Raw genomic sequence first — 22672 nt, 5'->3', positions numbered from 1 at the left:
CTTCTACTCGAAACGTATTTTTTTCCGAGAGTGTTTTTTTGAAGCTTTCATGGACACTGACTTGAGAAGAGGATGAATGATCAAAGTCATGATGACCTTTTCAGAAGAGAACATCTCTCAGTCTCCATTTCTCCACATCTGAGTGGAACACAGGAGCATTTTGAGACAACTCTGCAGCCTCCATGGAGTTCCCTCAACAATGTTGGTTTAATCATGAGGCATTGTTGCTGCAGGAACAGGGTTCCTACGGTTCCTACACACTTTCTATTTCTAAATTCCACACTTTTCCATACTGACATTTCCAGACTTCTCAGATTTCGCACTGATTTGTCACACCCCCTCGCTGTTATTATAGACGTTTTTCACATTACTGTGTTGCTAGGGAACAGTTTGAAAGCTTAGTTCCTGTCAGTTACTGTACTACCAAACACGGTGACAGGAAGTAAGGCTATGTTCAGACTAGGAGGCCAAATCTGATTTGTGAACTTTAGTGACCTATTAATGATTCTATCCAGATTGGTTTTATGAGTCTGGATGCTCCAAGTCTGATTTGTGTCACTTGTCCCAAACCACATATGGAGGGAGTTTCCAATCTGCTTTCGACTGGTGTGACTTGAGTGCGGACGAGCAGATCCACCAAATCTGATTTGAACGTCACTCGCAACTCGTCATCAAATGCTTCTGCGCAGGAAAACCACGTCACCAACGTACGTATTTACTGACCCCCACGTCGTTACCATAGCAACCCATGCAGATAGGCTGTTTAGGTCTGGACACACAGATCCGACTTGAGAATCAGATTTGTGGCAGTGCGGACACACTCCCAAATCAGATTTGGGAAAACAATCAAGATAATGATGATTAATTACTTTATCAGCAAATCGGATTTGCCTGTAATGTGAACATGGCTTAATTAAGCTAGGGACAATTTAGAATGTTTATGTTGTTTATGTAAAACTGTCTATTGCTGGTGTGTGTGTGTGTGTGTGTGTGTGTGTGTGTGTGTGTGTGTGTGTGTGTGTGCGCCTCTGGTTGACATGCAGACGCAGCTAAGCAGAGCCATTTGTCATGTTCTGAGGTAGGCTACGGCACTCCAAACGACCAAATCTTTATTTTGTTACTCTCAGAAGGATCATTCCATAGCTATTATTTTAATACTTGTACTCATAAATGGGAGTTACTAAAAACTTAATTTGGTGATATGAAAATGTGAAAAATTAAGGATTTTTGTGTTTCTTTTCAGTACAGCTTGTTTGATTTGATTGTACTCAATATTTCCTGTACTTCATTGAACAGTTAATTAAATTTTGACATGAAGGATTGTGTTCTTTTTTAAGGATGATTATTTAATCCTCTTTTAATACTCCTATGATTTAATTGAGATAATTGATATTCTATGGTCCATCAAAATAGTGGAGCTTGTCCATGGATAAGGTGCATTGCAAGGTGACAACACAACCATCATATATATATATATATATATATATATATATATATATATATATTATATAGGTTATAGCCAGGGCCGCTGGAACTCCTTTTAAGTAGGGGGTGGTGCAAGGAAGAGACTCCCAGTGGCGCAAGGGTGCCGCCGAAAGTTTTTTTCGACGTTTGGATGTTTTTTGAGCCATATTTAAAGGAATATCTCATTTTAAATTGACATTGGGATTATACTGTTGTGATGTCATTATTCAGTATTTTCTCCTTTTCTCACCCACTTTCGTGTCACCACCTGCTCTCCCTTTTGGTCGTTTTACACTACAACAGGCAGAAACACTGAACTTATGTTTTTTGTTAATCTCATTATAAACCAAACATCAAAAATAACATCATCACCCTCTTCGCTTTGCTCATAGTCTTCAACTAAACCCTAAATATCGCAGTATAAAGCATATAAAACAAATTTTAAAATATAATTGTTTTTATTGATGTTGCAATTCCATTACAAAACAGCAGAGGGTGCTGCAGCACCCTAAGCACCCCCACTTCCCCCGTCCCTGTATATAGCTCTGCTTTATGACAGCTTTATGCTTTATGACAGCTTTATGCTTTATGACAGCGGTCAGACTCCGCTCTCGGAGGTGTTGCACTCTGCGGAGGCTCCACATACACCCTTCGATAGATCGTCGTCGTCGTCACGGCGACAAGGAAAAGCCTGGACCACCTGTGCGATCCGATTGGCCACGGCAGAGGAGCTCGCTGCGATGACCTTCCTGGACATCATGTCGAAGCGTGAACCTGCGGACACACGAGGGGTTAACACCTGCAGGAAATCAACCCCGTCGCCAGAATAAAATGTTGACACGTTAGATTTCTGCAATCCGCACCCGATCGCATTGTCGTCACCCAGAGACCCAGGAGCGTCATCAGCCCCGTTCCTATCGCTGATAAACCTGCTAGTAGGTCGGAATGGCATTATATTGTGAATGAATTATGTAAGTGTGTTTTTAACGGTTTATATTAAACCCTCTCTTTTCCTACATCTACTTTGAACCAATCTAAGCAGTGTTCACACTGGAACGTTTTAGGTCGACTTAACTGAGTTTTGGGGCCGAACACGGCGCGACTGGGTCAGTGTGAACATGCCACTCGAACTCGTAGTCGACGTAACTCACTCGCTCTCGGTCCAGCTGGAGAGGGTGGTTTCGGAGCGGCTTGCGTCGCCCTAACCCCAAACCTAATGCGACGTGAGTGATGTGTGAACGCGCGCCGACTTCAGCTCGTCCTAATGCTGTATTGCTAATGTTAACATCAATGGGGCGTTCACAAACATTGAATAAACAGTTATTGGACAAATTACCACCAAGAGCATAGCAAGCCTAGCGTTACAAACGTTAATGTTTACAACTTACCCGGCTGTTCGCCGATAATATCTGCGTATGGTGAGGGCTTCACGGTTCAACAGAATCAATCTGCGCCTTGTCCTGCTTTGTCTGGAGATTCACATCCGCCGCCTCCAGTACATGAAAACATTGTTTTCCAGACGCAGCCGTGCCTCGTTTTCAAATTCAACACTTCCCCGATATTGAAAGAGACAAACGATGTAAACATCCCGGGCTTCCTTTCCGGGTGGGAATTACGCTATAGCCTACGCTTCTACTTCCGTCTGGTTGGCATGGATACATGACGCTCCACTCTGTAGAACGATGGCCTGGGCGCGGTGATAAAAAGCTTATGTGAAACGGAGTCGCTCTAGTTGAAAATTGAAACATTCAGTATACTTTTCACTGCTGTGGCAGCGCCTGGCTCGACCCAAATATGTGTGAAAACGCCCTAAGTCACAGAATACTTTCTCTTGGTTATCTTACTGTAGCCTACCTCAGTTCAAACCGCACTGCCGAAGTCAGATCACTGCTAAATTGCAGATGCGATTGTTAGAGTTTTGGTTCAAAGTCTAACCCAAAAGATTACCCCAAACCTTAACCACGGTGTTTTACTTGCCTAAACATAACCAAAGTCATTAGTTGCTTGATTTGTGTTTAACGTTAGAAAGCCGGTGAGGTTTTTCAAATTAACCACTGTTTTTGTTGTTGTTGTTTTTATGTTGAGAATCTACTATAAGTGGTTTGCACGAGGTAAAATGCCAACGCTTTATTCTGGCCACTGGTTGTGGAAAACTGGTGAAGACCGTTAAGCGGCCATGTTGGAACATGGCATCTTAACTGACCATCTGTATCCATGACGACGCCCCCGGCCTCCTGGACGATGATGGCGGAGGCGGCGATGTCCCAGCAGTGCATCCCGATGTGATAATACACGTCGGCTCCGCCCGTCGCCACCTGACACATGTCCACCGCAGCCGTGCCCACGGCGCGCACGCTGCAACCACAAGGTCATAGTCCACACAGTATACTGACTCAATAACATCTCCAACGTTCTGTCATAAGTCATTTATAAGCCTTTAGTTAATGATGCTAAATATGTTAATGATGAGCTAAATATCAACAAAACATTACATTTGTCGATTATCATCAAGTGCTATTTGGACATATCACAAATGTAAGTCATCTATATGCTTTTAGTCAAATTAAACCTTCATATAAACAAACACAATATGCTTTGATTGAACCTGACGACAGCTGATCATTTTGTGCCAATATAAAATATTAAAATTCCAAGTATGCTGTGTTTCTCTCAGTCTTTTACTCAGATATAAGCGTAAAAGATAGTCATCGACTCCATGACTGTATTGTAGGTAGAGAGATAACAGAGAAAAAAGGACCACAACAGTCATTCTTCTACATTCTCTAACTGTGTTACCTTCTTGTAAATGAAATAATGTGTAGAAACTTTAGAAGTTTAACAATTCATCAGTTTACTGGGGACCTCCTGGAACCCCCTCAAGGACCCAAGGTGGTCCCCAGACCCCACGTTGAGAACCACTGATTTACACCATTATGGGACACTAAACGTCTCCTTAAGTTAAGTTATCCTTTATTTATCCCCATGGGGAAATTCATCCTCTGCATTTGACCCATCCTCTACTAGGAACCTTCCTAGAACTAGGAGCAGTGGGGCAGCCTCAGTGCAGCGACTGGGACCAATCTTTTGCCAGTACCTTGGTCAGGGGCACTGACAGGAGTATTAACCCTAACATACATGTCTTTGATGGTGGGAGGAAACCGGAGCACCTGGTGAAAACCCACACAAACACGAGGAGAACATGCAAACTCCACACAGAAAGGACCTGGGACGGACCGGGGTTCGAACCCAGGACCTTCTTGCTGTGAGGCAACAGTGCTAACCACTGACCCACCGTGCCATCAAAAAATTTTTTTTTTTTTTTTTCTTTCTCCTTCTGATGGTTCTAATGTTGGTAAACCCAGGCTGGTTGGAGTGAGGGTGTTTGGGTGTCTCCTGGTACTGTATCTCCTCCTGATCTCACCCGTGGACCGGGAGCTTGAGCAGCCTGAAGATGTTGGAGGTCATGGTGGACAGCGCCAGGTCATCCCGCTCCGCTCCAATCTCTGTCACCACCAGACACTGGTTGATGTCTGATCACACCGGAAAGAGGGTTAGAATGAACCCAAACCACCTTAGAGGAAGACTGCTGATTTTCAACCAGCATTGTATCATTGTGGGTAGTACTGTACTTTATGCAAATAAACAATGTTTAACTTCACTCCATGTTGCCTGCACTCAGAGCAGAGTTTACACTAGACCTTTCCATCAGGTCATAAACATTCAAAAAGTCAATTATGAACGTTGGGTCCATCGGGTCAGTCGATCGGACAAACGGTTCTCGAGATGAACTGCTTTTTGTGTTGTCAGTAGGTGGCGCTATGCCTATGCGCCTGCCCAATTCGGCTTGCTTGTGCATAATCAATAGATTGATCGATTGATCAATCAATCAATCAATCAATCAATCAATCAATCACAAGCTGCAGAGATGGTTTTACAGCTTTCCCTTGCTCGGGCAAATGGCTTCTCATGAATTCATGGCTGAATCTTCGGTAAGTAAGTGATCAATACTCGGCTTATAGTGATCAATTTGAGCCGTCCTAAGGTGATCACTATAAGACGAGTGCACTGTATTTCCAAAAGCCCGTCGGATTTTCGCCGGACAGATAAACAGGAAGCTCTCGGAGCAGGAAACATAGCGGGAAGTTCCACATTGTAATGATACAAAGGTGGTTGGTCAGCAGAAAACTTTTAATTTGAAGGATTCGTGCAGGAAATGGACTTAAAAGTTCCAGGCAATTGACACTGCCAAGCCACTCGAGACGCGGCCACCAAAAAGTCACTGTGCAGGAACAGGCCATCAGGGCAGTGTGGAAATGACAGAGCCGCTATTAGAAGTGACAAGTCATGTAACATCAAAATGATTAAAAAGCGGTTATATTAAGGTAAAAATAAAACATAATGGGGCTTTAAACACTAATTCTACTTTACCTAACATCATGCTATTGCAATCGCAATCTGCTATTGGCTGATGTTGGTTATTTGTGATACAACTGTACCGTGTAATATCTGCATAATCCTTGTTTACTAAACTATGTGGCGTTGTTGCACATTTTACTGTACACATTTATTGTACATTCCCTTATATATTCATATTTAAAATGCAATCCCTGTATAAGCCTCGTTCACAAACCTATGTAGCGTTGTTGCACACTTACCGTACACTTTGACTGTACACTCCCTAATATATTCATATTTAAAAATAGCCACTTTACTACATTGTATATAGCACAGTCACCACATTGTATATAGCAGTCACTGTACATTTTTGCTTATGTCCAACAAAGTATTCTTGCCTTGATCGCCTTGACTATGTGTAACCTTCTTTCTCCTTTATTTCTCTCTATATGTGTGTGTACTTGTGTACTCTGTGTGTACTTGAGAGCAAAGCTAACCGGAGCCCAATTCCTTGTATGTGTTTGCATACTTGGCCAATAAAGCTGATTCTGATGTAGGGTTAGCTGTTTATCATGGACTGAAAAGTCACGAAAGAAAGGAAAATGACGTCACCTTGCTGTCGGGAGGTGTGCAGTGGTTGTCCGTTGAGGAACGCTCCTCGTCCCCTCTGAGCGCAGTACAGCTTGTCCTCCACACAGCTGTACACGATTCCAAACTCTGTCTACAGAAACAACACACACTGAAACAACACACACTGACACAACGCACACTGACACAACACACACACTGACAAACATCTTCTAAACAACACACACTGACAAACATCTTCTAAACAACACACACTGACACAACACACACTGACGCAACACACACTGACAAACATCTTCTAAACAACACACACTGGCAAACATCTTCTAAACAACACACACTGACAAGCATCCTCTATCATTTCGGCTGCTTCTTCTTAGCACTTCAGTCTCAGAAGACGAGTTGGTTGAGAATATTAAACAATCTACGGCAGGGGTGGGCAACTACTTTTCATGGGGGGCCACATGAGAAACCAAGATTGTTGCCGGGGGCCGAACAAATATTGTCATGCCGTAACCCATGAACTTTGATGATAGAGAGGACCACGACAAAATGTCCTCGCTACCAAAGGGCCAGATTTTGCTGAGGGCTGGGGGCCAAACGGCGCCGGCGCAATTTTTTGGGGGGTATTTGAAGTCAGGTTTAGAGGAATAACTAATTTTAAATGAATAGTTGTGATGTTTTTATTATTATTATTATTGATACTGATTATTCAGTCTTAACCACCAATATTTGATCCTTTTCTCACTCACTCCTATGTCACCACCTGCTCTCCCTGCAGGGCTTGAAATTAACTTTTTTGACCACCTGCCAATATGGCTGCTAGATTTTAAAGTTACCAGCCAATTAGAATTTCCACTAGCCGAAATGTTTTTCTTGAAATAAACCAGAATATGAGTGGGTTAATATAAGTATCAGTAAGTGGCCCGGGATTCTCAAAGCCTGTGTTGAGGGTCATATGAAGAAAAATGCACTCTTGAAGCTAAAAAAATCCAAAACCAACAAGTTAATTATTTTTACTTCAATGTAGAACAGTAATTTCTTATACGAGCTTACTTTTAGCCTTTAAGTCATGAAGATTATTGAAAGATATTCCATATTCTAGACTGAAATGTTATAACAGAAGTGGAGTATTGGCCAGAATGACATGAACATTTGGACACTTATTCAGCGGGTATCTTGCATGTTGCGTTCAGGTGCATTGTAAAAAAAAAAGAAATTTGCAATTCCAGCGCGGGCCACACAGGTGGCGCTCGCATGTGGCCTGCGGGCCACCAGTTGCCCAAGTCTGATCTACGGGGAACTTTGTGTTGATTGTAGCAGCCCCTGTGGACAAAAGCCGTACTGTTCTCCCGGATCTGCATTTCCTGAACATCAAGGCTCCTCCTGCTGTCTCCACTGGGCTGTCTGAGCAGACAGGGCTTATCTGAGTCAGAGAGCCTCCCCCCACTGTTTGGTTGACCTCACTGCTTCATTAACTGGCCAGAACAAAAATGACAACCCTGTTTCATCCAGACGTGAGACCGGACGGACGCTATAGAGAGCCAAAGTGAACGTCACTTCCTGCTTCAGCATTGTACCAGAGATTTTCATCCGCCATTTATTTTTCCATAGACATTTCGTAAAATGCTTATAAAAAGAGTTTTACTGGTTCAAACCAAATGGTTCAGCTAACGCTATAATCGGGAGAGACCATAGAACATTTCCACTCGGACCAAAACTTCAAACTTCAAACCCGCACTTTTTTTAACGTTTTGGTCCGAGTGAAATGTTATACGATCTCTCCTGTTTCTAAATATATCTGAACCGTTTGGTTTGAACCAGTAAAACTCTTTTTATAAGTATTTTACGAAATGTCTATGGGAAAATAAATGGCGGATGAAAATCTCTGGTACAGTGCCGAAGCAGGAAGTGACGTTTCACTTTGGCTCTCTCTGCGATACCCTCAGAGGCACTTGAGGCACTCCTCGCCGATGGTCTCATTCTCTGATGTAGGTAAGATGTGACGTGAGCAGTGTTGGGGGTAACTCATTACAAAAGTAACATATTACTTGTAATATATTACTTTTAGCAGTAACTCTGTAATATAACTTATTACCAATAGGATTTCAGTAATATTATACCAGTTACTTTGTCAAGTAACACAAGTTACAAATTGAGTTACTTTTTTTAAAATCAAAGCACATATTTAAATAAAAATACAATAATTTCCTAATCAAATTGTTTGTTTTCATGCAAATAACCACTACAGATGACAATAACAAAGGAAAAGATAAACATTTAGAATTTTGGACGGTTTACACTGACTTCAAGACTGTTGAAATAATTTTCCGGGATGGTCAGATGTCATTCTGCTGCTGCTGTTGTTTTGGTGAAAGTAATGCAAAAGTAGTGTAATAAGTAACAAGTTACTCTACACAGACAGTAATATTGTAAAGTAACTTATTACTTTACAATGAAAGTAACTAGTAATATGTAGTATATTAGATTTTGAAAGTAACTTGCCCAACACTGGACGTGAGGCATCAGTATTACATTTAGACTGTTTCATAACCAGTTAAAAGTTCCTCGCAGCTGCTTTAAAGCCCTTCTTCACACATGCAGCTCATCTAGGAATCTGCTGATGGAAATGTGCTGATGTGAATAAACAGCTCAGACTAAGGTCATGTTCGGACTAGGAGGCCAAATCTGATTTGTGAACTTTAGTGACCTATTAATGACTTTATCCAGATTGGTTTTATGAGTCTGGACGCTCCAAGTCTGATTTGTATCACTTGTCCCAAACCACATATGGAGGTAGTTTCCAATCTGCTTCAAATGTGCTTTGGACTGATGTGACTTGAGTGCGGACGCGCAGATCCACCAAATCTGATTTGAACGTCACTCGCAACTCGTCATCAAATGCTTCTGCGCAGGAAAACCACGTCACCAACGTACGTATTTACTGACGCCCACGTCGTTACCATAGCAACCCATGCAGATAGGCTGTTTAGGTCTGGACCATAGATTGTATAATAGAACTGGATAATGTCAGCGTGACGTCACCCATTGGGTTTTGATGGAACAAAATGAGGCTTGAATCTCCCGCTTCCTGCTCATCGTTGATTGGTTGAATGGATTAACTTTACACGGAAGTACGGGGAGAGAGGGCTGTTAAAACACTAGTAGAAGAAGAAGAAGGAGGAGGGGGCGGCTGCCCCTAGCGGCTGCCGGGGGAGTTTCCGAATTTGTCTCACAGGCTTGAACGACTGCCATCTTGTTGTTCGCTTCTGTTTGCTAGCTTGCTCGCTGGCTGGCTGGTTGCAGTGGTGAAATGGTCCAGGACAACAAATATAATAACTTTTAGTCCGAAGGTATGGGCGAGTAGGAGTCCAGCCAGCCGACCACCGTCTTGTCCGGGGCCTGGCCAAGAGACCATGGTGTGGTGTGATCCTGGTGCATTGTGCCTGGTGTGAGTCTCCAGCCTGCTAGCTGCTGCTAAGCCTCCACAAGGTAAACTGCTATTATACTTATCTCTGGGCAAACTCTAAAATTTATAACTGAGGTGGATTTGGTCGCGCACTTGGTGCTCTGCTATGTTGGACTCGTTGGACTGTTTGAGTGATGCTCATGTTTGTAAGCTAACGCTAGCTCGATTAGCATCGTGTGCTAACGTGTGAGCACCGTTATAGCCTACTTTAACTGAAATTTGGTGGCGTTATGTAAGTAATTAATATAACACGGTGTCGTTTGTTTCTTCAAGGGATGGCCGTCGGAGTACCATGGTGGAGCAGGAACAGCACAACAGAACAGAGGCACATTGTCCCTTGGTCAAATTATTTGTGAAAATGAATGCTACGTTTTGATTCCCATGTGCATATTACTGTGAGAATATTGCTGATCATCAGTTGTTCAACCTAAGATATTGCAATAACATAAGCTAAATGCTGACACATTTGAGACTTTTGATATATTTACTTTGAACCATTTGGTATGTATCTGCCAGTGTGTTTTTGTCAATAAACATTGCCAACAAAGAACCTTGTTGTGTAGGCTATGTGCTAATTAAATCATGTACCCGAATGTACCGCAAATCTCATAGAACAAGCCCATTATAGTTGTCTGGTCAGAGCAGGCAGGTTGTTAATAAGATGTGATATAAAGATATTTGATGTCGAGTGAACCAGCTTCGACCAAATGACCAGGAAGAAGAATGAAGATGGAGAACCAACCGACTGCTTCAAATCAACGAATGATTTATATTTATTGAAATATGGTTAGCTGTAACAATTCGACATAAACAAAGGCTACACCATGCAACATATATTTTGATATCATTCAAACTTAAAGAATGGTTAATTTTCCACCATGGTAGGCTGTACTGCTGTGAAATGGTTACCTATATTTGTATCAAGTGTTGCTTGGTAGATTATCTATATATGCCTAATTTACCAGTAGACATATTAGTGCAAGACCTTAGGCTATGTTGAGTTCTATCGATCTGATAAAGTATGTTTTAAAATAAGGATAACAAATTGCTGAGCTTGGCGGATGCCTCAAGACAAGTATGTATCATTTTTAAATGTCCAATACCATACAGAAAAGCAAATTGAACAAACGACCAACAGCATTCATGTCTGCAAAAACTTGTGATGTTATGTCACGTTGACATATAACCTTATGACGCTTACTGTATAACATGGACAGACCATTTAACGTTAGGCTACTTTACATACCGTTAGATAACGTTAAATGGTCCGCCATGTTATGAGCGTCACGTTACATGTATGCCATCTATACAGTTACGTGTGTCTACTAACATTATTAAAATATCATAAAGTAGCGCTATTTTCTGATAATTTGCTAAAGTATGACTTGCTATCTGCTAGCCATACTAGCCTTGTTTTGCTAGGTTTTCTTATTCGTGTACTTTCCGCAGACTAGATGCCTTTGCGGCACATTGCTGCCTCTAACGGGCGGAAGTATTACTGTTTCCCAATATCCAAAGTATATCGCCTATTTTCCTCGGAATGGGGCTATAATTAAAAAAACTGGGGCCTTGAGAGCATGAAAAATACTTGAAATTGTTTTTTCAGACCATAAACTCATTTGTAAAGTGTTTATTTAAGACAGAGACCGAGAGAGAAGTTGGCTCGTTTCACATAGAGTTGAATGGACGTTCAGGGATGATGTTACACAAGCTGCGCCCCCCACTGGCCATTTGAGAGTATGGCAACTTCCGCATTGGCCTCAAAAAGAGACTGGCTGTAATGGGGACTGGTCTGGACACACAGATCCGACTTGAGAATCAGATTTGTGGCAGTGCGGACACACTCCCAAATCAGATTTGGGAAACCAATCAAGATAATGATGATTAATGACTTTATCAGCAAATCAGATTTGCCCGTAATGTGAACATGGCCTAACAGAACCTCTTTACCTGCTTGTTGACAGAGAAGGCGATGGAGATGGCCACAAAGGGAAACCTGTAAGAGGAAATAAGCAGTGAAGAACTGAAGCAGGTGAGGAACAAGATGTGAGAAGCAGGTAACTGAAGCAGATACTGCAGGGCTGAAGGGTTCTCGTGGAGATGCTGACCTGTGGACGAAGTTGACAGTTCCATCGATGGGGTCGATGATCCAGGTGGGGCTGTCAGTCAGCTCCACACGTTCTCCAGCAGCTACAGACTCCTCACCGATGAACCTGTGGGCAGTGGTGTATTGTAACAAAGTAATAATACTTAAGTACAGTACTTGAGTAATTTTTTTCTGAGTAACTGTACTTTACTTTAGTTTTTATATTTCTGTCAAATTTCACTTTTACACAAGTAAAATGTATACTTTCACTCCACTACATTTCCCCTAAGGATCTGGGCCCAGTTGCGCAAATCACCTTAAGTTAACACATTCACTGCCAGCCGTTTTTCAATACTGTAGTTAGCTTCTGCCAGAGGGTTTTTTTGAGGATTCTGGCTCATTTTACAAGAGTCGAGGATTCTTTTCTGCTTTGACTTTGTGAACACAAAGTTCACAAAAGTACTAATAGAATGTGTGCTTTCTCTGTCTAAAAGAGTTAGTTTGTAGAGTTAGTAGTTATGTAGATATTAGCCGTTGAGTACAGCATGGTTTCAGAGATTTTCAGAGAGTTTTGAGATAAATGGATTTTTAGAACCACCTCACGTGCCTGTGATTATGGGTGCCCTTGGGCAAGTCTGTATACTGTATTGTGTTTGTGTGTGTGTGTGTGTGTGTGTGTGTGTGTGTCTCCAAACTCCTCCCTCCGTCTGTGCTGCTGCTGCTGTCTCCGCGGCCGCTCTCGGGCGAGTCTGGATTACTGTAAAACGGGCTCGTTCGTTTCTTGGGGTGTCGGCTGAGAGCTTTGATGAAGCTTTTGCGATTCTGGTCTTATTTATGCTCAAAGGTACTCGAGTGTGTGTGTGTGCGCGCGCGTGTGTGTGTGTGTGTGTGTGTGTGTGAAATCGAAAGCGTTTTCGCCCAGCTATTTCCTTGAGAATGGCTTTCTCCCGCGGCTGTTTTTGCTCGGCTTTCTCTCTGTCTGGAGAGCACTGTCGCCACTTAGCTGGTCGGTAAAATAGATTATACACATTCTCTTCCTCCAATATTGGTATATGTGGTGAGATATTTCGTTTTAACCTTTAAATAAGTCCATTTACTAGAGAGTAAATTGTAACATAGTTTATTTACAAAACAAAAGTCCATACACGGATCCGGATCACTGCCTGCTTACACTACTTCCTTAAGATGGCAAAATGACCCCGAACAAAGGAGGTCTTACTTCTTTATAACCTTTGGTCTAGGCTCCGCCCAGACACTGTGTCTGCAGTTCACAGCGCCCTCTATCTTCCTGGAGTAGTAATGAACAGGATTATTTATCTACAGTTCCCTCCTTTTTTTCCTTATAAGGAAAAACTTAACTGAGGGATTTATTATAAAGTTGCTTTTTGGTTTTGCAACTTTTGTCTATCAGCATACATCATCAGCATTTTGACATCTCACCCCATCCAGAGATACGCACAAGCAGGTCCACAACGCAGCCTTTCCCAGATCACATAATCCACAAAGTCCAAACCACTTCTATGAATCAAATGACCCGGGAACCATGTTATGAACCACCCTGCACACAGCTCCGCACTGAGTGCGGTGACTTTTAACAGCTTATTCACATGCAGAGGTAAACCTACTTTTTCCATTTGCTTTCCTTCAAAGTAGGGAAAGGCCTCTGCGAGCTTCTATTGTTATAGAACCACTCACTTAAAAAGCCTGTGCATAACCTAGCCTACCAGCGATACCAAAAGTCTATGATGATGCTTATTATATAATGATAATGTTTATACTATATTATAATAGGCCTTTTATACAATACTTCTAGAATTAATTAGTTACATACTCTAGTACTAGACACAACATACATTCAATTCAATCATTTACAGTACATATTATTACACTTAACAGCTTTCAAGGTTTATAGTTCACTATCAATTATTTGGCATATGTTTCTGAATTCAATTAGGGAGTGCAGGATTCTTGTGGCAGTTTTATTTCTTCTTCGTCCTCGCGTTGGGTCGTCTTCATTGGCTCCACCTACTTGCTATTCACACACTTCATTCATTCCACTTCATTCATTAAATCAATATCCTTTCTCACTGCTAAACTGTCTGTTTTATTGAAATGTTCCTTTGTCTTGAACTCGATGTCTCCCTCGATGTTCCTGGTTTTCCTGAAACAGAAAATCTAATCTTAGTTCTCCTTTTACATACATCAGTTTATCTCAACAGTCCTGAGTATCTTCTATTCCGAATTAACTGCTCCCTCCTCTGTTGATATAACCCTAGGGGATAAGAGTGTTAATCATATTCATTATAACCAGCGTTCATGCAGACATTACAAAATGAAATTCAAGGATTTTCCAGTACTTTCCATAATACTATTTTCATTGTCAAGGATTTCACATAACCAAGACTTCATGGCAGCTGTAAGTTTGGCTCAAAAGCCATCAATTTTACAATTTATTTTATTGGGTATTTGATAATTTATTGGTCTAACAACACAAAAGCTTAACTTCTGTGTGATCAGATCAAACCCCCTCTTTCCTCACTTTCCACATTATTTGCTTCTGTTTTGCATACGCTGTTTCTACTTGGCTTAGACAACCTGTATGATGATAGGGTTAGCCTTAGGTGAGGGAAAATTGCAAAGTAAACTGGCTTATTAATCAATGGGAGGCCATATTTAATATATTTTGAAAGACAAACCAAGGACCACTCAAAATCTGTCCACAAACCTCATTCGGCCTCAGGCCCGTGCTTTAGAAACCTGTATTGAATTTTCAACTTGCCAATTCATCTCAAAATACTGCACACTCCAGATTGCACATTTACGCTTAAAATCACACAGTATCTCAGCATTAAACTAAAACAATAACACTACTACAATTGCAAATAGCTGAAGATTATTCAACAAGAACCATTATACAAATGTGCCACTTTGTACTCAACTTATCATTGGCGACTCTTTCTGCAACACTGGACAATTTCCCTCATTATTTCAACATTTAAATTTGTACTGTATACATTTTCATACTCACCAAACTATTTTTCCTATATTTTCATATTATTAATTGCTATATTCATTGATTGTAGCACACATTTTCAAATATTAATTGTCCAGTGTCCCATCAATGAGTCATTTCCTATCTGTTGCCTCGAACCCTCCTCTTTGGCTCTTTGTATCCTCCGTCTCCACTTCCTTCTCTGTAAAGACACAAACATAACTTAAATTATTTACATGGCACCCCACAAACATGGATCTTCAGGATTCTCATTTCAGTTCAATTGACATTAACAGCATAATTTGTATAAAGAATGATTCATCTCACCTCTTAAATTGATTCCTTTTCAAGATTACCTGCTCTCGATTCCTCTCCATGGCGATTCCCAATACATTTTTGGTTATTGTAACACCCAACTTTCATAATTAGTTATGAATTAGTTAGTTTGGTTAGTGTATTAATTCATGCAGTATTTCAGCTGTTCCCATATTTCCACGTCATACTTACCTTACTTTCTGATCCTGTAACCAATTAATCACACAACAAATAACACAAATAACCATTCTCTATCTACAGTATTGAGCTCACTTAGATTCTATAACAAATAAAATTCTCTCCTAGTCAGTCGGAAAATGTCAAGTCCGTCCCTTTCCCTCTCATACACACAGTCACAAGTCTGAACTCCGAACTCTTCATTATTCTCATTATTCTCCGCTTCCTTCCCCCCTCTGAAAATCGCTTCCAGATTTTCACTCCATTGTCCATCTCTGCATAACAGACAAGCATACAGATTAATGACACTTTACACTTTTAAAAAGCAAGATTATTTTCTCCATCTGCAAACCTCCACACTTCCTTATAACGAAATAAAATTAGACTGAATATTAACCAATACACTTTAGTTTAGTTGGAGTTTACCCAATATGAAGTTCACGTCCTCCAAGTGCTTTAACTTAGCTTGTTCCTCAGTTACCTGAAAGAAAGGTTTTCTTACCCCTGTTTACAATGACAGACAGACGGCTCTTCTCGGTCTTCAAATTAGCATTTCAATCACTTTTGCCTCTTTCCACGCTTTATTATGCTGAAGCACTGACTAAAGGCTCTCCTCTCTCCTTGGTATCTGAAAGATAAGAGTTACTACTACATCATTCTAAAATGACACCGACTTTACATTGATATAACAGATTAACATGAACTGGCCTTGCTTTTTCTTCTCCTGTAACCAAAAGCTTGCACTGCTGCCTTTTCTTTGAAACAAAGCCCACTCTCCTCTTTTTAGCCAAATGCTTGGTTAGTGTTGACTCCCTTTTGCATACTCACACCTACTGGGGAACAATTGCTTTCACATCCTGTAGTGAGCGCTCTTGCTCATTCTGTGAAATTAAACTTTAATTCAGATGTTTAATTTCCCCACTAATAGATTTGTTAATCACCACATGTCCGACCTAAAGGAAAATATTAAATTAGGAATAATAGCTTTTCTTCCTTCCTGCAAGTAAAGTAATGTTATGCTTCACCTCAGAGTTTTACATGACATCACCTCTCAGCCTACAGTCCCCTGTAAGAAAATTAGCATTTAGATTATTCCAAGTTCTCCTCCCATTTCCTGTTAAGTCTCAGAGATTCACATATCACGACAACATTGTGTAAATGTCTACATTTGCTTGAAACTTATCAGTTCTTCATACTACTGTGGGTTTTTTCCAGCAGACACCCAACGTCACCTCTTCCTCCCATGGTTCCTTTCCCTGAAACACACACAAAATATGTTAACCCCTATCATAGATATCCCATTTTCATTTATTACTTAATTTTCTGTGCTCTCATTTTCTCCAGTTCAGCTGGACTCCGTCTGAAATAAAAGAACACAGTGATTTATTTACTTGTGACTTAATCACGGTAGACAATTCATTTTCTCTTCTTCTCAACTTTCAGCAAAGTTAAATATGGATCTTCATAAAGCAGTGTAACACAATAAAATACTAACAAAGGAATTCTAACCCACAATGACTTCATCTGAAATGAGGTTCATCGTGTTGTTTATATTTATAGCTTTCACCTTGTCTCTAATTCTAATTGGCAACATAAATTGGAAGAATCCGAACTTCAACTCAAAATATGGATATTGATATTACCATAATTAGACAATTCTGTGTTATTTATTCCCAACCAAATTTTCATTTTGCTCTCCTCTTCCATCTGAAATCTTACCATCTCAAAGTCTCACTCAATGCTATTGTTCCCTACCCCCTCATCCCTACTTCAACTCTTCTTATCTCTGTTTAGGAAGAAGGGATGAGATGCATTGTCACTATGTTAAATAACTAAGTCCTTTTACCCAACTGGAGTCATTCTGTACTCTTATTCTTCAAGGAGCCTGCACATTGTAAGGACACTCCCTTATTCTGTGCTCCTCACTCTTACAACAAAAGCATCCTGTCCTCTTGTCTCTGTTCTTTTGTCTTTGATCAGGCTGCCCTGCTGTCACACCCCACCCCCCCCTGCTTACCTGAAGGGAGCGGGGGTGAGGTGGCTTCCTGTGAAATCCTTCTCTCGATCTTCCTTTTGTTGCAATTTCTGTTTGCTTTGTATTCACAAATGCCTCAGTTATACTTATTTTCTCCTCTCCTGTCAATAATTCTACACTCTCATGTTTAACTATCTGTAATTGACGCATAGCTTGTACTAAGAATTCCTCTGCTTGTCTTTTGGCGATTTGAGCAGCCCATAAATTGTATACTATTTCATGTTCCCTTCGGGCCTGGTCATCCAATTGTTTAAGAGATAATTGTTCTAACACTGCATTTAATTTCGCTTTCTCAAAAGTGCCCATAGCTGGCCATGAACCCTGTGTCCAATAAGACCACTCAGTTGTCTTTTCTGCTGCCATGAGCCCATAAAGATTCATCATTTCTTGGATAGGCAGGATTTTCTTATCTTGATTTCTCAACTCCATTTCTGAAAATTACACAAATAGGTTATTACACAGCAAAGTTTCCCCTAATTCTACTTTATTTTACCAAGTTGCTTATTTACTATACAATCATGTGCTTTACTTCTAATCACGTTTGAGTAAAATATTTGTAGTTTTACACATGCAGTACATTCATTCACACACAAAGACTACAAGTCCCTTTGTCCTTGTGACCAACACTCAAAATGGCCGACAGCCATGTGCTCCCCAACTCACACAATAAACAACCGGCGTAAAGCAGCTGCTGGCTTATAAATTAATTCCCTAATTATTAAGCCCCAGCTGAGGATAGAAACTATTGATGTGATAGTCAATGATTTTCTTTCATACAAGCCGATTTAACAAACAACCGCGGTAAGACAACACAGCCACATGCAACAAATTCTGCTACCATTGTTCATCCCAGCAACTGAATAGCATTCACACTTAGAAGCATCGTCTTATTAAATTTGTGCAACCACAACTGGTACTGCGTCTCTTTTCATTTCAGTATATGCAACATCTCCTGAGTGCCACTATCTCAGAGCAGCCAGCTTTTAAGCTTACCGTTTCTCACATAAAACTCCCTTCAACATTCCTTACCATACACTTTTTATTTGCTAGCTAATTCAGTCACTGGATGACTAACGTACGTTTTATTACTTATTTATTTATATAGCGCTAATTATCTCCCAACCGGGGGAAATCCGGCGACTTCAAAGCATTTACTCCGCTTCCTCTAAGGATTTACTGTGGTCTCATGGGTCACCAATGCGACTTCCGATTCCTTGTTAGCACATTAGCCACTGCTAACTATTGTACTAAACAGTCTCCCAGAACAGACAAGTTGGCTTTCTCAGGTCTTTATCTCTAGAGCATAAACTTTACAGGCCTCTAAGGTCTCATTCACACACATTGTGAACGATTCTGCTTCTGATAAAAACCCCATCTAACGGTCCAATGCTTCCACCATATGTGTATAGCTGCATTCGCCAGAAGTAGATGAAACAGTCTGTTCTAAGAGACTACTAAACAAAGGATCGTCCCCCCCCTCACAGCCTCTAAGGATTTTATTTATTTACCTAGGTTCTTAATTCTCTCTCAATGGTAGGCCTACACAATCAGCAGCAGAATATCTGTTACATCAATAATATGATTAGTTACCGAACTCAGTTACCTTATAATGTTTAATGATTTCCACCTAGTGGATCCTTGAGGCTCCAACTTGCCGCTTAATCAACTTTCCCAATAGCAACATAGCGATCTTTCTTCCACGCTATTTTTTATGCTCTTTTAATCATTCGGCAACCAATCATCTATTGGGCACATTTAACACACAACACACTTAGACTTTTGTATTTCTAAATAATCAAATTACAACTCACCTTGGCTTTCCATTTGCTTCTCGCCGGCCTGCTCTGCCTGTGTTGTTGTTGATTTGCGCGCTCCACAGGAATTCAGGTCCGACGTGAAACAATGGCCCCAAACCACAGGCCCAAAGCCTGCTCTGACTATACCACTATACTTCCCCCCTCGACACGGGTTTCGGCAACCAAACTGTGGTGAGATATTTCGTTTTAACCTTTAAATAAGTCCATTTACTAGAGAGTAAATTGTAACATAGTTTATTTACAAAACAAAAGTCCATACACGGATCCGGATCACTGCCTGCTTACACTACTTCCTTAAGATGGCAAAATGACCCCGAACAAAGGAGGTCTTACTTCTTTATAACCTTTGGTCTAGGCTCCGCCCAGACACTGTGTCTGCAGTTCACAGCGCCCTCTATCTTCCTGGAGTAGTAATGAACAGGATTATTTATCTACATATAGGAGACGTAAAAGGGGTTGATCGATGTCCCACCGTCAAAAAAAAATAAAATAATTTTAAGCCGAGATATCTCGTCTTTGGCACTCAACGGTTGGATTCTGTAAGCCGAGATATCTCGTCATTGGCACTCAACGTGTTAAGATTTCCCTTAGAGTCAGAGTTAAGGTGTCCATAAAATAGAATTGGCTTCACAAAACACCCTTAAATCTTCTCCATAAGGTTAAACATTTTAAGGAAAACATAAGCACAAGATTTAAGGGTGTTTTGTGCAGCCAATTCGATTTTATGGACACCTGAACTGGGACCCTAAGGGAAATCTTAACTTAAGGTGCTTTGTGCAACTGGGCCCTGGATCTTAGTTACAAAGTAAAATGAGAACAAATGTTGTAGTTTGCAAGCAAGCAGGTTTGGTGAATCAGTGCTCCTAGTTTGCAAGTTACGTTAATCGTGATCCACACCCCGTTCCAGTTGGTGGCGGTAATGCACCATAACGTTGTTTGCCAACCGCTATAAAACTCAAGAAGAAGATTTCCACTGAAGCCCAGTCTTTTGCTTGGTTTTTTAACAGCATTTACTTGTACCTTTACTTTCAATACCTAAATACATTTGATATAAGAACATTACTTTTGATACTTAAACGGATAGGGTACCCCACTTTTTCTGGAGTTTTGCTCATTTGCCACCTTAGAATGGAGGCCAATGGTACACCCGTTCAAAATAACCAAAAACACAGATCTAATAGCGCCAAAAATACATGTTGTGCTTCGGGTACTCGACCACCACGAGATGAAATATTAGGAAATGAAATACAATCCACAGCAGTACACATTGAACTGAGAGAGAGGGGGAGAGAGAGTGAGAGAGAGAGGCTGACTTGTGTTGGGGGTATCTCTGTCTGATGGTAGAGATGAGGATCTTCTCCACTCTCTGGTCGGTCTCTGTCACCAGATCAGCTGGAGAACTTTTCAACATCACCTCCTTCTCCTGATGGAAGGCAGTCAGGACGATCTGAGAGAGAGGGGGGGGGGGGGGGGGGTTGAGCAAACTTTAACGTATGCTTTTTAAAAATAATTGTCACTGTTATTTTTGTTTCTGTCCGGAAATATTATAAGTAAGTAAGTAAAACTTTATTACTATAGCGCCCTTCACAGCACGAGTGCACAGAGTGCTTTACATAAATAAAAACAGCATAAAAAAAAAATACAAGCACAGGTATCGTCCAAAAAGGGGGAAACATCAAACAAAAACAGGGAACAAAGGGTGGCTAAAAATGACTAATTAAAAGCCTGCCTAAAGCCCGCCTGGTCAGAGGACCTCAGTGACCGACTGGAAGAGTAGGGAAGAATGAGGTCAGTGATGTAGGCAGGGGCTTGGCCGTGGAGGGATCTGTATGCAAACACAAGGATTTTGAAATTAATCCTGTGATGAACCGGGAGCCAGTGCAGAGATGCTAAGATGGGGGTGATGTGACATGACTTTTTTGACCTGGTAAGCAGTCTGGCAGCAGCATTCTGGATCAGCTGAAGTTGAGCCACAGATGATTTGTATATGTATGTATGTATATGTGATGAATGCATTTAATATGCAGTTTGTTTCATCTCTGACTTAATGGAAGTGGCTGTGGGTATATAAGTGCTGCCATTGGTGCCGACCATTGAAATCCCCGCCACGCGAAGAACCGCTAACGCTGAAAATGGCAAGTTTTACATACTGTGTTTTACTGTTGTTTTCTTTTGCAGGGATTTACTTCCAGCAAAACAAGTTCCCCGGAAACTATTTTGCAGGAGCACCATTGCCGCATCCTGTGCGCTTATAACGCTGCCCAAGAAGCTTGTGATTGGTCTAAAGAGAGCCTAACAAGGCACAGAGACAGTCCGCATGTCTGGGAACGCCCACGAAATGTTAAACGGCTGGCGCGCGATTGGGGTAAAACCGCCGATATATCTCATGGGCTGACTCACCAAAAGACGGTGCTGCGGCTCTAAACTACAGGTTTGGGGGTTCTAGAGCAGAACACAAGACGTCTGCTCAGATGTGCGTTTACTGCGGTGGTTAAATCCCCGATCGTGTCTGCCTGGGCTGGGCTATCAGCTAAATTCTAACTTTGCTGAATGGATAGAACGGGGGAATTTACCCCACCCTGACCCCGCCCCCAGGCTAACCCAGCGTCTATTGTGGGCGTTCCTAGAGCCTGTATGGGCGTTCCCAGACATGCGGACTGTCTCTATAGCCCCCCCCCCGCAAAAAACAACAACAACAAACAAACAAACAAACAAAAACAAACAAACAGAGTAATAGTACAGTAGGGTGAGCTTGGTCAAGCGAGACTAATGCTTTGGCAACATGCACATGTACTGCATGCCAGTAAAGCTCATTGAATTGAATTGAATTGAATGGAAAGAGAAAGAGAGATTGAGCATTTTCTGAGCAAAGAAAGAAAAACTGTTCATTCTTCAGATTACGCAAGTCTTTTTTTATCAGCAGCATACCAGCATGCAGGCTCCATGACAAGTTACAACACACTGTCACTCTCCCCTGGGCCGGCCTGGGCCGTCACAAAGCTTCATATCAGGCTGCTCCATTCATGAACCGCAGTGACAATCCACTGACCCCAGATCAGACCTGCCAGGCCTCCATTCATGAACCCAGTGACAATCCACTGACCCCAGGTCAGACCTGCCAGGCCTCCATTCATGAACCCAGTGACAATCCACTGACCCCAGGTCAGACCTGCCAGGCCTCCATTCATGAACCCAGTGACAATCCACTGACCCCAGGTCAGACCTGCCAGCCCGCTCGCAATAATAAAACGTCTCTGCGCAACGTACGTTTCTGCAATCCACGGGTATGTAGAATGTAAACTTTTCTGAACCAAAATGACGTTGCATATCAACA

At 41.4% G+C, this 22672-nt stretch overlaps 1 protein-coding gene across 1 annotated transcript in view; it reads right to left on the bottom strand.

Annotated features, from left to right (window-relative positions):
* Positions 1–2062: 2062 nt before the first annotated feature.
* Positions 2063–22672, bottom strand: part of LOC310798706 (inositol monophosphatase 1-like) — a gene marked incomplete at its 3' end in the record, with an annotated part of 29051 nt that continues 8441 nt past the window's right edge. Inside the window, exons 3-9 of the mRNA XM_083661260.1 lie at positions 20652–20785; positions 12025–12129; positions 11867–11912; positions 6472–6580; positions 4886–4994; positions 3668–3819; positions 2063–2238 (exon numbers count right to left, since the gene is read on the bottom strand). Coding sequence (XP_083517386.1) covers positions 2063–2238; positions 3668–3819; positions 4886–4994; positions 6472–6580; positions 11867–11912; positions 12025–12129; positions 20652–20785 — 831 coding nt within the window. The remainder of the gene's footprint in view (positions 2239–3667; positions 3820–4885; positions 4995–6471; positions 6581–11866; positions 11913–12024; positions 12130–20651; positions 20786–22672) is intronic.

The sequence above is a fragment of the Poromitra crassiceps genome, assembly GCF_964638095.1.
Source record: "Poromitra crassiceps genome assembly, chromosome: 26".
Taxonomy (NCBI): Eukaryota; Metazoa; Chordata; class Actinopteri; order Beryciformes; family Melamphaidae; genus Poromitra; species Poromitra crassiceps.
This window is presented reverse-complemented; position numbering and strand designations above follow the sequence as displayed.